The 16,124-nt window shown below is 40.3% G+C and overlaps 3 protein-coding genes and 1 long non-coding RNA gene across 8 annotated transcripts in view; 1 reads left to right on the forward strand and 3 right to left on the reverse strand.

Annotated features, from left to right (window-relative positions):
- Positions 1-3,795: 3,795 nt before the first annotated feature.
- Positions 3,796-4,586, reverse strand: LOC126944979 (mitochondrial import inner membrane translocase subunit TIM50-like). Its single transcript, XM_050774925.1, has one exon. The coding sequence runs from the start codon at positions 4,584-4,586 to the stop codon at positions 3,897-3,899; it is 690 nt and encodes a 229-aa protein (XP_050630882.1). The 3' UTR covers positions 3,796-3,896.
- Positions 4,587-4,625: 39 nt separating this feature from the next.
- LOC126945448 (mitochondrial import inner membrane translocase subunit TIM50-like) lies at positions 4,626-4,958 on the reverse strand. Its single transcript, XM_050775448.1, has one exon. The coding sequence runs from the start codon at positions 4,956-4,958 to the stop codon at positions 4,626-4,628; it is 333 nt and encodes a 110-aa protein (XP_050631405.1).
- A 149-nt stretch (positions 4,959-5,107) lies between these two features.
- LOC126945516 (uncharacterized) lies at positions 5,108-6,249 on the reverse strand. The gene has a single exon (XR_007722475.1). It is a non-coding gene; the product is annotated as an uncharacterized LOC126945516 (long non-coding RNA).
- Positions 6,178-16,124, forward strand: part of SH3GLB1 (SH3 domain containing GRB2 like, endophilin B1) — a 44,815-nt gene continuing 34,868 nt past the window's right edge. For 4 of the 5 annotated variants that reach the window (XM_050774015.1, XM_050774094.1, XM_050774155.1 and 1 more), the window contains exon 1: positions 6,178-6,600. In XM_050774015.1, coding sequence (XP_050629972.1) covers positions 6,529-6,600 — 72 coding nt within the window. In that variant the 5' untranslated portion in view covers positions 6,178-6,528. The remainder of the gene's footprint in view (positions 6,601-16,124) is intronic. The other variant, XM_050774332.1, reaches the window with a different exon arrangement.

Genomic DNA, 16,124 nt, shown 5'->3' on the forward strand with positions numbered 1-16,124 from the left:
TTGACATGTACCTTTGCCTTTACTTTTCATCCTTTTTCTGCCTTAAAAACATATTTAATGCCTAGAATTACAGGCCATCTTGAGACATGAGGATGAAAGCTACCTGATAAGAATAGAAAAACAAAAACACAGAGGACTGCCTACCTCTGAACTTCTTAGAGGGTGAGAAAATAAATCAGGATTTGGGTAAGTCACTACAGTTAGGTTTCTGTTACCTGAGCTGAACACAACCAATACTTAACCAATACAGACTAGATAACATGAAAACTCTTCTACTACAAATACTTAGAAATGCTGGGTAAAGAGCAGCAAAATAAATAAATAAATTAATAATAATGCATACTTGAGCTTACAAAAAAAAAAGACAGGGAAATATTCAGGTGGCAGAAATAAAAAAATAAACTAGACACCAGGGTCTTGAACACACAATATGACCTCGTCTGGAGTGGGGAAAGGATTGAATGAGGATGGTGCTTGAATGTTTAAATCCATGTGGGGATAAATGGATTTTTAAAATGTGATATATGTATACAATGGAAAACTATTCGGCCTCTAAAAAGAAGGAAATCCTGTCATTTGTGACAACACAGATGAATCTTAAAGACATTATGCTAAATGAAATAAGCCAGGCACAGAAAGATGAATATTGCATGATCTCACTTAAATGTGGAATCTAAAAAAGTTGAACTCGATAGAAGCAAAGAGTGGAATGGTGGTTAGCAAGCACTGGGAGAGAGTGAGGGAGCTGGATGACGTTGGTCAAAGGATATACAATTTCAGTTACATAGGAGGAATAAGTTCAAGAGATCTATTGTACAACATAGTGACTGTAGTTAACAACATGTTGTATTCTTCACAATCACTAAGAACTGACTTTAAGTGTTCTCACCATAAAAATAAGTATGCGAGGTAATGTATATGTTAAGTCACTCAATTTAGCCATTCCAAGATGTATACATATTACAAATCAGGTTGTATATAATACAGTATATACAATTTTCATTTGTCAATTTTCATTAATAATAATAATAATTATTATTATTATTTTTTTTTTTTTTGAGACGGAGTCTCGCTCTTGTTGCCCAGGCTGGAATGCAATGGCGTGATCTCGGCTTACTGCAACCTCCGCCTCCTGGGGTCAAGTGATTTTCCTGCCTCAGCCTCCCAAGTAGCTGGGATTACAGGCACCCACCACCACACCCGGCTAATTTTTGTATTTTTATTAGAGACAGGATTTCACCATGTTGGCCAGGCTGGTCTCGAACTCCTGACCTCAAGTTATCCACCCACCTCAGCCTCCCAAAGTGCTAGGATTACAGGTGTGAGCCACTGCGCCCGGCCTTTATAATTTTTAAAAATACATGGTAACTTGTGATAAGACCATGGGCCCTTGGTGCAATCAGAAATCAGTTAAGTGTGAGCACACCCTGTCCCCCAACTTCATAACCTCACACACACACACACGTTAAAAACCCATGAAATTCTGTACCCTCAATGAAATGGTAGACTAGATAAAACTCAATCCCTGGCATAGCAAGAAGCTTTTCTGTCATGGCACAAGCTCTGAAAGAGAAAAAAAAAAAAACAAGGCAGATCTATCTCCCTTGAGAACTTGAATCATAGTTTGTACTCCCACTGATCTGGGTTCAAATTTATAATATCTGAATGATCTTAGAACTTCCAAGCCAAGAAAGAAATTCATATAAAAATTGCTCACTAGCCAGTGATAACCTTACGGGTCTCTGACAGAAGAAACATTTTTTTTCTACATCACTAAAAATGAGCCGTAAAAAAAAAAAAAAAAACACGAAAAGGAATCAATGTACAAAGCAAAAGGAATCAATCCACAAAGAATAAAAGTCATCAAATATACAAATATAAGTGTTAGACCCCTAAATGCAAAAGGATTTATCTATATGATACCATTTATGCAGTTTAAAAATATAACATAGTAGTACCCTTTATAGATAACATACAAATTCAGTGAAAGTACAAAAACAATAGATATTAATCATAACAATTTAAAAATAGTGGCTAACTCTGGGCAAGGAATAGTGTCAAGAAAAGCCTGAAGAATTGATCCAGACTGAAGGAGAACTGAGCAACATGCCAACTGGATGCAGCACATGATCTTTCTTGGCTGGGATGTTTTTGCTGTAAAGACATTGGAATAATTGGCAAAGTTTTAGTGGGGTTTCTAGGCAAAGGGTACACAGAAGTTTTTGTACTATTCTTGCAACAGTTTTCTTAGTTTGTAAATTGTTTCAAGTTAAAAAAAAATTGTTTTTAAAAAGAGGATAAAAATGAGAAATAGGAAACAGTTTCAGAGAAGAAATTGCCAGAATAGATCAATTGGTGGTGGGAAATAAGAGGAAATAATCAAAGGGGACTCTGATTTCTGGCTTAGGTGATTTGGTGTGTATGATTCAATTTATCAATATAGGAAACCCAAGAAAAGAATTTTCAGGAAAAGCAAACTACAACAGACCTGCCACTGGAAATATTGAATCTATGGATAAATAGGTAGTTGGAAATGGAGGTTGGGGGTGATGGTGTCACAAAAGAGCTTAGCACTGTAAACATCTTGATTTGATTACTTTCTTCACTTACTAAATCATTTGGGAATTCACTATGTTTCCAGTGCAAACCATAAAATATATAAAAATAAATAGGAAATGGACACTGCCCTTAAGGGACTCATATCTGGTAAGAGAAATAGAATCAATCTGTAGGCAAAGGGTAGAGAGTGATGGAGCAAGTTCTAGAGGGTGACAAGTTAGTTCTCAACCTTGGTCACTCATTAAAAACACCAAGAGGAACTCCTAAAACATCCCAATGCCCAGTCTGCACTCTAGGACTGGATCCAGGCATCAGTGGTTGCTTAAACTCTCCAGGTGATGCCAATGTGCAGCCAAGATTAAGGGATCAGTGGCTCTACTCAGAACACCTGAGGCAACTATTCCTTTGAAACATTTGGCAATGATGGAGGAAAGAGTGTGGAGAGAACAGGAGGTGGAAATAAGGAAATTTGATTCAAGAGGCTTCTACCAAACAGAGTGATGATTTATACTTTCTCTGTAAAGAAAGCGAATCAGCTGGGCGCGGAGGCTCACACCTGTAATCCCAGCACTTTGGGAGGCTGAGGCAGGCGGATCACTTGAGGCCAGCAGTTCGAGACCAGCCTGGCCCACATGGTGAAACTCTGTCTCTACTAAAGATATAAAAAACTAGCCGGGCGTAGTGATGCATGCTTGTAATCCCAGCTACTTGGGAGGCTGAGGCAGGAGAATCTTTGAACCCAGGAGGCAGAGGTTGCAGTGAGCTGAGATCACACCATTGCACTCCAGCCTGGGTGGCAGAGCAAAACTATCTCAAAAAAAAAAAAAAAAAAAAAAAAAAAAGGTATCAAAGGCTAAGAATAAGGATATATGAAAATAAGGTAAGTGTTTTATGGAGAATGGGGAAACAGGATTACAGCTACAGAGCGTGCAAAAGAAAGAAGTAACATTGTTGTTTTTCCAAGCCTGGGAAGATGGAAACACTTGAGGATGAGGATTCAGGTACACCACCGTGTCCACCATTAAAGGGGAAATTTATTATTATTACTTTTTTTTTTTTTTTTTTTGACACAGCGAGGGTTTTTACATTCCCAGACCAGGGTGAAAAATCCGCTGTGATCCAACAAAGCCCCTACTCTGTGCTTGGCAGCCAATCAGCCACTGTGGGATGGTGACCTGAGAGTCCCGGACCTCATCCTGATGCCCCCATCTGGAGACTCTCGGGACACAGCAGGTGTGGCGTCTGGGATGTACTTTATTGGACAGTGGTGGCCCAAGTTCTGGTCTGGAAGCACTGGGGCTCTGGACCCCGGCACTGAGTTTGAGGAGGCCCGGAGTTCAGGGCTGTTTGGAGCGAGACCACAAGCGGCTGGTGAGGGAGCCGAGGAAGAGGTTCTGCTTCTTGGACTTGGAGAGCTCGGCCAGGCGCCGCTGCTCCTCCTGCTCTAGCCGGCTTTGCTGCTGTTTGAAAGCTGCCAGCGGATCATCCTCCACGGCGTAGTGCTCCAGTATGTTTCGCACGTCCTCCACACCGTTCAGTGCAATAGTCTTGAGGAAGGCAGACAGGTCCAACAAGACCCGGTCATCAGGGTTGCCGTCCCAGGGCTGCAGGGCGACGCCATTATAGGGCTGCAGGCGGAAGGCTTCCTTCTTGCAGTTCACAACTACTACTCGAGCTGGGTCCCGATTCAGACATGAAATGTCCTTAACATGGTGTCCATTCATGTATCTTGTGGCTTCCCGGAATAGGCGGTAGGAGATGAAGCCGTGGGGGTCCACGCTATCAATGAGTGGAAACGTAGTCATGCCAGTCTCTGACGTAAAGATGACAATTTCATATAAAGGGGTGAGCTGCTGGAACAAGGTATCGATGCCTGGGCGCTTCTTAAACCTCCAGCCAGTGGCCAGCGACCACTCAGGATGCAAGAGGACGCCAGTGAGCTCCAAAACGAGCGTGTAGGGTGGCTGGTAGTACGGCTCCTGCAGTGGGTCTGGAAGAAGGCAAGGGCCGGTGGGCTTGATGATCATCTGTCTATAATCTTTGAAATATTTGTATGTCCGGCGCAACTACCGTACCAGAATTGGATCATTGTGGAACTCATGAGGAATCTTGGCACCATTTTCGTCCACTGGGTTGTTTCCAAAGATATAGACGACGCTCACGGTCCCACCAGCTCCAAGCAGCCCAGCAAGCCAGAGCGCAACTTTTTTGGCATAGCTGGGACCCTCTGAGCCTGGCTGCTGCTGTGGCCCTTGTGCCTTAGTGCCCCCGCGTCTCCCGATCTCTGCGGCCTGATCTGGGGCCCGGAGGGGCGGCGTCGCCAACCTCGTGCACAGTCCCAGCGAGCCGAGTCGGAGCCCGCTCCGCAAGCGCGAGAACAGCGCTGCTGAGGCAGCCATCTTGCCAAGGGGAAATTCTTTAATGGGGGTCACGGTGGTGTGATCCTTTTATAGAGACGAGCATAGGTTACGGCTAATATACCTACTTTAAAAACAGCGCTCTGGGAAGAGGGTAAGTGCTTTTCCACATAAAGACCTAAAATAGACAATAAATGAGAAATAGGATTTTTTTATTATAAACTTATTTTTCCATATTTCTGGAAAATTAGAGACATGGAGTATTTCAAAGCTGGGAGATTCCATTATATTGGAGTTACCTTAGAGAGGGGGCTGTTTCTGCCACCACAACAAAGAATGAAACAACACAAATATTTACGTTTTCTTCTTGTCCTCATAATGCTTTTACTGCACTCGTCTTTTCACATCTATTGCATCTGTGACTGTGGTTTCAGTGAAACACGGAAGCCTGAATGTGAGCTCATTTCATTGCCTGCTGCACAACCACACAAAACAGAGAGAGCATTTTCTTATTCTTGAAATATGATAGCAACGTCTCCTTCCATGCTTGTACCTGTTTTAATTCCTTTCAAGCAGAGGCTGTATCGTGAAGCATGCTTAAGAAGTTAATTGGAATGACAGGATTTGGAACGGATGTCACATCATATTCTCATTTGTTATTAAAATTAGTCACGCTTAATTGTTAAGGGCTATGCTGTGTCGCTCGCCATCTTTGTGTCCTCCACCTGGCACTTTGCTTTCACACAGTAGGCACGTAGTGTTGAGGTCCTGGAAGGTTGTCAAGTAACCGACCGGGAGCTTGAGGGCAGGACACTGTCTTGTTCAGCGTGGTATCTCCGACACTCGATTCAGTGCCTGGCACACAGGAGGTATTCAGTTATGCTAAATGAATGAGCAACCGGCTCGGTGGGGGACAGTAAATCCAACCCTATTCCGCAAACGTTCGCTGTGCGGCATCCAGGCCTCAGGGACCAAGTGTGTCGCGCGGTGCCATACTGTGACTGGGACCTGTCAGTTCAAATTTCCAGATATTGTAATTCTATGCTGTAATTCCTATATTTACTCTTAAAACAAAAAGAGAAATGTGCGTCGCGTTCGCTCTGGGTTCTCGGAGGTTAAGTGCAAGCACGCAGAGGCGCCGAGACCCTGCGGCTCTCCCTCGCCGCTTCCTCCACAGGAGCCGGGCGGAGCTCCCAGCGCGTCCCGGGGCTGCGCCGCCGCAATCCTCAAGGGGTCGCTGTTCCCGCGATAACCTCGAGAAAGGCTCCACCCCGCGGCCCGCGCTCGCTTCCCCCTTGGGGCCCGGCTCAACACTGCCGGGTTGCCGGTCCATCTCCGGCTAGCCCACGGGGCCCATTGTCGACGTTAGCGGCCGCTCTCCGGACCGACTGACCCATCCTTGGCGCCGCCGCCGCGGGCGCTCGTTCTCCTCCCTCGCCCCGCCTTCATCCACCCCTTTCACGGAAACGACAGCTGCGGTGGCGGGGCTGGCGCCGCCTCCCTCCACCTACCACGTCTGCCCTCGCCGCTGTAGCCCTGCGTCCCAGCCCGGCCGCGGCGCCTCCGCCTCGCCGCCGCTAGGTCAGCCGGCTCCGCCGGGCTGCCGCCCAGGATGAACATCATGGACTTCAACGTGAAGAAGCTGGCGGCCGACGCAGGCACCTTCCTCAGTCGCGCCGTGCAGGTACCCTCGTGCTGGGGGGAAAAGGGGTGGCGGCGCCAGGGAAGGTTGAGGGAGGGGACCCCAGCCCGACGCAGCGCCCCTGGCCTCGCCGACCACCCAGCGGGCCTGCTGCAGCCAGAGGCCTAGGAGATGGGCGCGGCCTGGTCCCCTCCCCGGGCCCGGCGGCGGTTTTCTGTCCCGCTTCTGCCCAACCGCCGCTCCACGGGAAGCGAGGCGGGGTGGGGCCGGCCGGGAGCTTCCTCCCACCCCAGCACAACACTAAGGCTGCACTGTCCGCCTTTAATCCCACGACGCCAGTGCTTCACCCCGGGGCTGGCGGAGGCTTACGAGTCCGTTGGGGTAATCGAGACACTGGCCATTGCTGCACAACCCCCCACCCTTTCCTTTCGTCTCTCACCCTCCCCTCCGAGTCCAAGAAGGGAGTTTCCTTTTCCTGTCCTTCAACCCAGAGAGCTGCCAACACAGTTTCCTCCGGCCCTCTTTCTCCCTGAAAGGACTGTCCTGGGCTTGGCAGCCCGCGGGGGAAATGGAGATCACCAGTTGGCGTTGAGGCTTTGCCAAGACCACAAGAAACCTAGGGTTGGGGGGTTCTCACTCTTTTTCAAAATGGGAAGCACCGGCTGTAGATCAAGGAGAGATGCGGGGAAATTTTTATGGCTATAGTCACACTAGTATGTTTCAAATACACTTTAAGGGAAGAAGTTGACCACCTCTCGATATTCTGCAATCAAGGAAGTGTCAGTACTAAGGAACTTGGGCCGTTTCCCACAGTCATCACCCACATTATGCCAACTCAGTAAATCTGTGAACAGATGTAAATTTCACAACATGAATTGTAAACAATCTGTTGTTTAAGTTAATGGCATAGTCACGGTAGCAACAACTTTCTCTTTTGTAAAAAAAAAACAAAAATAATTTTCTAATATGCATACCAAATTGGTGCTGAAATGTAAATCTGTTCTGTGGCTTTACTACTTTCCTTGCCTTTGCCCCAATTTTGTTGGCACAGTTGATCCTACATTGCACTATCCCTGGCAAAAGAATAGTAGAGCTAGAGCAAGGTGATAGCTGCCTGTATTATGAAAAACCTGTCAAGCACTTCGCAATGCATTTGACATATCTCCAGTCTTTTCCATAACTTTGCCAGATAGATGTTATTAACCCCTTTTATATATGTGAGGAAGCACCCTTACTGAGGTTAAGAAACTTACACAGCTAGTAAATAACCAGGTGCTGTCTGACCTAGTACTCCAAGCTGCTTTTTCTTCCGGGATAAGCATTCCAGATTTAAGATAGCTAGAATAATAGAATGTTGTGGCCTAGAGAGACCTTAAAAATCATCTGGTACAATCTGAGCATTTCCATATCAACAAGCAAGTAACACTTTAGAGATGGGAAATTCCTTCTAGCTTTTGATTTCTAAGTTCTAAAATCTGCATGGTGAGTAATAAGCTAGCTGCCTTAATCCTTTTCTTCCCTTCCTTCCCTAAAATATGATATATTGTAAAGACATTGAACCTTTATAGTTAAAATAATGTTTTGATTTAAATTCACTAGCTTCTAATAGTTCAAAGACAAGGTGCAAGAAGAATGAGTGATTGAGGGTCTGAAATGAATTCTGATGTGTGAGACACTTGTACACTTTTAACATTGACTGCAATAGAGGACTAGAGCCTGTGGTTTTTTTTTTTGTCCTAGTGCTCATTACCTGTAATTCTAGATGCTTATGAGGATTTGACACTATATAATACTACTCTTTTAAATACAGTTAAATATGTTTCAGACATATAATTCACACCCCTTAAAGAAGACACATTTACTAGAATTTAGTCTGATTTAAATTGTGGATAGACTCGATTTAAAAAATTAAATCTAGCAAAGCTCTCAAAATGTGTACTTCCCAAAGAATTTTAATTCCTTGTTTCAAATTCCTTAGGAAAAAGTTTTAAAATTTTTGCTAATCTGTTAGCCATCAAATAATTTTCTTTTCAGTCTTAAATATTTAAGTGTCTACTGCATGTCTGCTTGCGGCTACTATGGGCACTGGTGATACAGCAGTGAATAAAATCAGCAAAGTGTCTGCCCTCCTGAAGCTTACATTGTAGCAGAAGATAAGCTTGTAAATACATCAGGTGGTGATAAAAATCATGGCCAGAAGAATAGAATAACGGCAGGGATGGTGGTGGTTAACATCTTTATTAGTATTTTCTAACATTAGTATTGTGGTATAGATAGGATGGTCAGGGCAAGTCTTTCTAATAGGATGAAATTCAGGAGACCTCAAGGAAGAGACAGACCTAATTTTTTTGGAATAAAAGTATTTCAGGCAGCAGGAAGAAGTACAAAGACTGAAGTTACAGGGGCATTAAAGAGACCAATGAAGGAACTGTGGACATAATACAGGTAAAAGGCGATTGTAACTTAGATTACAGTGGTAGCAGTGAAGATTCCAAATTATCCAGTGAAGGTTCCAAATTATCCAGTATTGGCTGTTGGATTGGCTGAGAGAAAGATGAGTCAAGGATGACTCCAAGGTTTTGGCTTGAGCCATTCATTAAGGGAAAAATTTTTGGAGAAACAGGATCCTTTAATGTGTCCGCAGCTGTTAGAGATACATACTGAAATATTTATGGATAAACTTATACCATATCCGAGATTTGGTTTTTGTAGGTTTTTTTTGTGTTTTATTTTTTATTTATTTTGAGACGGAGTTTCGCTCTTGTTGCCCAGGCTGGAGTGCAACGGCGCAATCTCGGCTTATTGCAAACTTTACCTCCCCAGTTCAAGCGAATCTCGTATCTCGTCTTTCAAGTAGCTGGAATTACAGGCATGCACCACCACTCCAAGCTAAATTTGCATTTTTAATAGAGATGGATTTTCACCATGTTGGTCAGGCTGGTCTTGAACTCCTGACCTCAGGTGATCCACCTCCTTCAGCCTCCCAAAGTGCTGGGATTACAGGCGTGAGTCACCACACCAGTTGAGATTAGCTTTTGAATATTTCAGAAGAAAAAAAAAACAGAGGTCACTGAAACAACATTAACAGAATGTTGATAGTTGTGGAAGGTTGGTTATGGGTTCATGAGGTTTCATTGTACTGTTACACTTTTGTATGTTTGACATTTTCCACAATACTTTTTTAAAGAGTATAAAATTTGTAAGAAAAAAAAGGATGCTTCTAAAACAGAACGTGTGAAATTTCGAATGCTATGTGGTGGTTTTCAACAAAACACTGCTTTCTCATCTCAGTATTTATTTCGTCCCTGAGTTTCTATATTAAATTGGATTGACATCAGTATAATGCCAAAGTACCAAGTTGCATGCTAAGAATAGCTTAAGAGCTATGCCAGTATCTCTTTATAAGCAGTAAGAATAGTAGAGAATTAAACGTTCATGTTTATAAATAATAATTTTCATTCAAATCAAATTGTACCCTAAGGAATATGCCAATCTTTGGTTGGCCAATGCCATACATTGTTTTCCATTTTACTTAAAAATTCCTAAGTTAAAAATTAAACATGTTTCTTGTTTTAAAAAAAGGTCAGATCAAACTAGTAAAGCACATAGATGAGTCCCATCACCGTTCCACTTCCCTCCTTTTAAAATTTGTTTTTAAGCCTTGGTACTTTAAAAAGAATGTTAAACTAGAATGTATAAATGAGTAGGAATGTTTATTCTTAACTAGCCCATTTGGGTGCTTGTTTTTAAGTACCTCAAGATGGTAAAATACAAAAGTATCAGGTAATTCACCCTTGCTTAATTGTTATTTTACTAGAGTTTTAAATGCCATTTGTTCTTAGAATCCATCTTTTTAGTCCAAACTTCTTAGTTGAGCATTAAATACTCCCTTACAATCTGGTTCTTTCTCTCACTTATATAAACACTGCATTCCAAATTATTTTTTAATTTCCAAAATATCTTGTACTTATTTTAGGCTTTTGTTCATATAGTTAAACTCCTCTTAAGTGTCCTGTCTGCTTATTCTTTCCTTTCCTTAAGATACAACTTTATTCATCTCCAAAATGGAGAGAGTAAAAAAAAAATTAAAAAATAAAAGTAAAATACAGAAACTTTTTTTTTTTTTTTTTTTTTTTGAGACGGAGTCTCGCTCTGTCGCCCAGGCTGGAGTGCAGTGGCCGGATCTCAGCTCACTGCAAGCTCCGCCTCCCGGGTTCACACCATTCTCCTGCCTCAGCCTCCCGAGTAGCTGGGACTACAGGCGCCCGCCACCACGCCCAGCTAGTTTTTTTGTATTTTTTAGTAGAGACGGGGTTTCACCGTATTAGCCAGGATGGTCTCGATCTCCTGACCTCGTGATCCGCCCGTCTCGGCCTCCCAAAGTGCTGGGATTACAGGCTTGAGCCACCGCGCCCGGCCCAGAAACTTTTTTGAAGATACAGCTTTCAATCCATCTCAGCTAATAAGGCTTCTTAGACCACAAGAGCTTGCTCTGAAATCCTGAATCATTTTCAATTCCGAATGAATAGGTGGCACTTTTCTTCTAATGAACTATTGTGTTAGATCTCTTGGAACTCTAATATTCTGTTACTCTTTCACATCATTAATGAGTTTGTATGTGCTAAGGCATCAACTCTGTTTCTTATTCCCCTCTCACAACATCTAACATGGTTCATTTTAACTTTTATATCATTTTAGCAAGGCAAATTACTATCCATATGTGAAGTTTAATCTTTGAAGGGCAACAATAAGCATGTTAAATGACAGTATCTTTATTAGAATTTTCTAACATTGTGTTTGCTGACCTTGAAATTAACTAATACCAGTATAAAATAATAAACCATTCAACCTGTATTGAAATTGAGTACCTCCTAGGTGCTTGGTGTTGAAAGATACAAAGCTGAATGAGACCCTGTTCCTGCCCTCAAAGACTTCATAGTAATAATCTCAAATTTGTCATAAATATTCTTTGTAGTAAATAGCCATTTTGTGAATAACTCTTTATTTGATAAATCTTTCAAGTGGATAAAGGAACAAGAGATGTGTTTTTAATTCAGAATTCTTACTGAAGCAAAACTTTGCTCACCATCATTAAAATAAGGGCATAGACTTTCTAAAAAGAATTTTTCAAATCAAATTACTTAGGGAGTTCATTTTAAATTTTCTAATGCTTCCTCTAAACTGATTATTAAAGTCATGCTGTGAATTTCATGAACACCACCTATTTTCTAAGGAATATAGTTTTTAAAATATAGTTTTAACCTTGGCCTTGATCTCCCATTTATTTCGGCAAGTGTCATGGTGTGTCTAAGCTAAAGATGTAAAGATGAATATGATGTTGCCATTAACTAGCTCCTGTCAGACCATCGCTGGAGTTCCAGCTTGGCCAAATAACTCTGTCAAGCGCTTCTGAAATCCTATTTCTTTTATAGAATTCACACTGTGACAACTTCACCATGTTTCTTAAATTCTAATAAATAAAATATGTCACATTCGAAATCCATACATTTTCTTGTTACATAAAAACTTTGCATGTTTAGTGTTACTTAAAACTGTTTTCATATCCTTTGGTGCTATTTGCATTATTTTAGTTAAGTAGATAGAAGATAGTTTGTTAACCTGATGTTAAAATTCACACTTATGTACTACATGAGTAAGGTAATTAGAAAATCTATAAATACTTTTTTTTTTTTTTTTTTTTTTGAGACAGAGTCTCACCTTATTGCCCAGGCTGGAGTGCAGTGGCATGATCTTGGCTCACTGCAACCTCCACTTACCAGGTTCAAGTGATCCTCCTGCCTCAGCCCCCCTAGTAGCTGGGATTACAGGCATATGCCACCATGCCCAGCTCAATTTTGTATTTTTAGTAGAGACGGGGTTTCACCATGTTGGCCAGGCTGGTCTCGAACTCCTGACCTCAGGTGATCCACCTGCCTTGGCCTCCCAAAGTGCAGGGATTACAGGCATGAGCCACCACACCAGGCCTTTCTTGAAAGTGTTTTTAAAGTAATGACAGAGCTACAAATTAATCCTAAAGTCTTAACCGCACCCAATTGATGTACTCCTAGTTGCTTTGCTACTATATTTAAAATGTTCAAACACCTAAGTCAATTTCTTTAATGTTCTTTGGAGACCAACTTACTGAAAGAACCTCGACACAGATAATGTATTTGAAGCAAAACTCCAGCACAGTGAAGTAGCAGTAATAACAGCTGACATTCCTAAATGGGCAAAAGAAGAAAGTAAAGTAATGCAACATGCACTAAATCAAGTGATACATATTTAAATAATTATGAATGAGTTTAGAACAGCGGTTCTCAGTCTTGGCTGCACTTAAAATACTTGGGGAATCTTTGTAAATGCCAATATATGAGCTGCACCCCAGTCCAATTAAATTAGAATTTTAGGGGTTGGATCAGACCAGACATCAGTGTTTTCTAAGGCTGTCTCAAGTAATTCTAAAGAACAGCCAAAATTGAGAACCAATGGAGAAAGATCCACTTTGCAGTTTACTAATACATTATTCAGAGTCTGAGTTACATATTTTCCAAGAAATTTAAATTTCTTTTAGAATATTACTCTTTAGTAATACTGGTGATTAGAGTTTGCGTTAAATAGATGTCTTTGATCACACCTATTTTACTTGCAGTGTTGTTTTTTTTTTTTTCCCTAAAAGTAGAGTTTGGAATCCAGGCTCCTTATGTAATAATGTGGGTATATGTGCCTATCCTGTAGTAAAAGAAGGATTACAGTGCCTGGTATAATGTAGCCAACTCAAAGACAATTCTTTCTGCAAAGCAATATTTAGAGAAAATATATAAAAGAGAGGGGATTAAACTTTCTGTTCTTATGTCACTTTGCTGTATTACAAATGAAATATGAAAAAAATTATGTATCAAATTATATTTTAGAAAACATTGAGTTTAATAACTTATTAAGAAGATGACTTGTTTACAGTTTGCCTTTTTAGGTTGTTTACACAAAAGTTCTTAATTATTAAACTATACTGCCATCTATTCATTAAAAGATATGCTTAAAATCAACTAGTTTCTGATTAATACCTATTATCAAGAGATTACAAAATTAGTAATGATTTTGAACTTGAGATGTTGCAAACTAAAATTTTTATGGGTTAATTTACAATTTTTTAGTAACTTAGGATCTTTTTTTAAAAGAAATAATAGGTCTTTTGCCCTTCTGAAAAGAGTACCATTACTGTAATTTTGTTTTGTGTCAAGGCAGTATTCTAGTAGATCATAAAATCCTTGAGGGCAAGAAGCACATCATATGCTGATCATCTTGCAGTAGAAGAAAATATATATAAGCCATAAATATTTTTGATTAGTAGTTTAAATATTAATTTAGTTGAGATAACTCATAATGTCTGTAGTAGATGCATTATTTACAATGCTTTAGAGAAAATGTATTAAATATTGTATTTGTTATCTTAATACAGTGTACTTCTAATTATGGAAAAATCCTTTTGCTTCCACAATGATAAAATTGTGGGGAATATCATGTATTTTACAATTATATATTTAAGTAATAAGATTTAAATTTATAATTTCAATTTTAAAATGTGATAGAATTAGCAATGTCCTTATTTTGTGTCTTCCTCCGCTTTATTCATTCATGATAGGATTTAATTTACTTTTAATTTTGGTGAGTAATTATTGAATATCTTGTAGGACGCAGAACTGATCTGGAGGAGAAAGCTGTCCAGAGTGCTGTGAACAGACATAGGAGAAAGGAAGCACAGAATATGATTGGATAATAGTAATAAGAATAGAAAATACTAATTTTGGAAATCAGCAAGTATTTACTGGAAGGGTAGTATAGTATGATAAGACTATGACTCAAACAGATGTGACACTGAATCCCAACGCTGACACCTTGGACAAAGTGTTTAATCACCCTGAGCCTCAATTTATTAATCTCTACAATTATTCTTACCTATATTTTAAGATTCTTTCTAGTATTTGATGTAGAATGCACAGCTTAGTTAATGGAATTTTTGAACATACACTACGCCTTGACACAGAAGTATAAGAAAGATGTAAATGGTCTTGTTGAAAAAATAAAACATTAAAAAAAGATATTAGAAAATAAGACTATATATAATGTGCTGAAATGTGAAACATAGAAACATTGTCATGTGACCCTTCCCACAGTACTGCTATTTTCCAAACAGGTTTTCTGTAATCAGACTGTCTCACTCATGTGTAAGGGTTCCATATATCTTCTGAACTAGAATAGTTAAAAAAAAGAAGAAGAAAAAACCTACTAATTGTATATGTTTGTAGAATCTTTATCAGTTTACATATTTTCTTTCTTCCTCAGACTCATACAAATAAATCACTTCGTGCAAATACCCATCTTTGCTCTGTTATACTTTCATACTGTTTTTCACTAAAAGAATATTTATTTAATGAGACACCTGGGAGGCAGTATCATGAGAGTCACAAAGAAAATATTAAATAATTAAGCAAACAGTCCTTTTCATCTGAAGATTGAAATGTTTTATTTTCCAAATAATTAACTTTCTAATTGCTGATTTTTCTGAAATACTGTCAGGAGAAAACTTGCCCTGAACCCCAGTTTGTATCAGATAAATTCAGTGACTATTTTCTTTTATATTTATTTATTTTATTATTAACTTATTAATTAGAGATAGGGTCTTGCTCTGTCACCCAGAATGGAGTGCAGTGGAGTGCAGCTGGGACTACAGGTGTGCACCACCATGCCTGGCTAATTTTTTGTATTTTTTTGTAGAGACATGGTTTTGCCATGTTGCCTAGGCTGGTCTAGAACTCCTGAGCTCAAGTGATCTGCCCGCCTCAGGCTCCCAAAGTGCTGGGATTACAGGCGGGGGCCCCTGCTCCTGACCATAAGTACTGCTTTTAAATTATTGATGTGTTGATTTTTCTATTAATTTATTATTGGTTATTAACTGTAAGTTAAGGATTTCTACAGATAAATTAATATTTAATATGTGTGAGGATGATGCAAATGAGCTTAAAGAAGTTGTGCAACTGGAAGATAAATCATCAGGACTATACACTCTTTCCTTGGATCTTAACGTGGTTCATATCATTCAGTCACAGGTCGTTTGTTACCTACTCAGAGATACTGTTTCTCTAACTACCCCCATCTCACACTTCTCAAACTCTTGCTCCCCTGTCTAGGCCCAAGTTGCCCATCTCCCCCCCACTAAAGCCTTCCATGATTCTCCTGCTCTCCCTGAAGAATGAATTCTTTTTCTGTACTTGGATTTTTTATGTCATTCAGAAACAATAAAACCAACCATGTTGGTCCTCTTTACTGTCTTCGTGTCTTTATATCCTTATTTATCTATTGTCTGCCTTTGCCGTTAAAATGTAAGCTTCCTAAGAACAGAAACCTTGTCTGTTTTGTTGGCTGCTGAAACCCATGTATTTACAAGAGTGCCTAGAACATACGTAGGTGCTTAGTAAGTTGAAGTATTTGTTGAAGGAATAAACAAAATGAACAAACAAGTGGATAAACTTGCTTATTAAAGGGAAATTTATGCATGCAGTTTCAATTTT

Source organism: Macaca thibetana, chromosome 1 (assembly GCF_024542745.1).
Source record: "Macaca thibetana thibetana isolate TM-01 chromosome 1, ASM2454274v1, whole genome shotgun sequence".
Lineage (NCBI taxonomy): Eukaryota > Metazoa > Chordata > Mammalia > Primates > Cercopithecidae > Macaca > Macaca thibetana.

Coding starts and splice junctions, on each gene's coding strand:
- LOC126944979 (XM_050774925.1), bottom strand. CDS start 4,586: ATGATCATCAAGCCCACCGGCCCTTGCCTTCTTCCAGACCCACTGCAG.
- LOC126945448 (XM_050775448.1), bottom strand. CDS start 4,958: ATGGCTGCCTCAGCAGCGCTGTTCTCGCGCTTGCGGAGCGGGCTCCGA.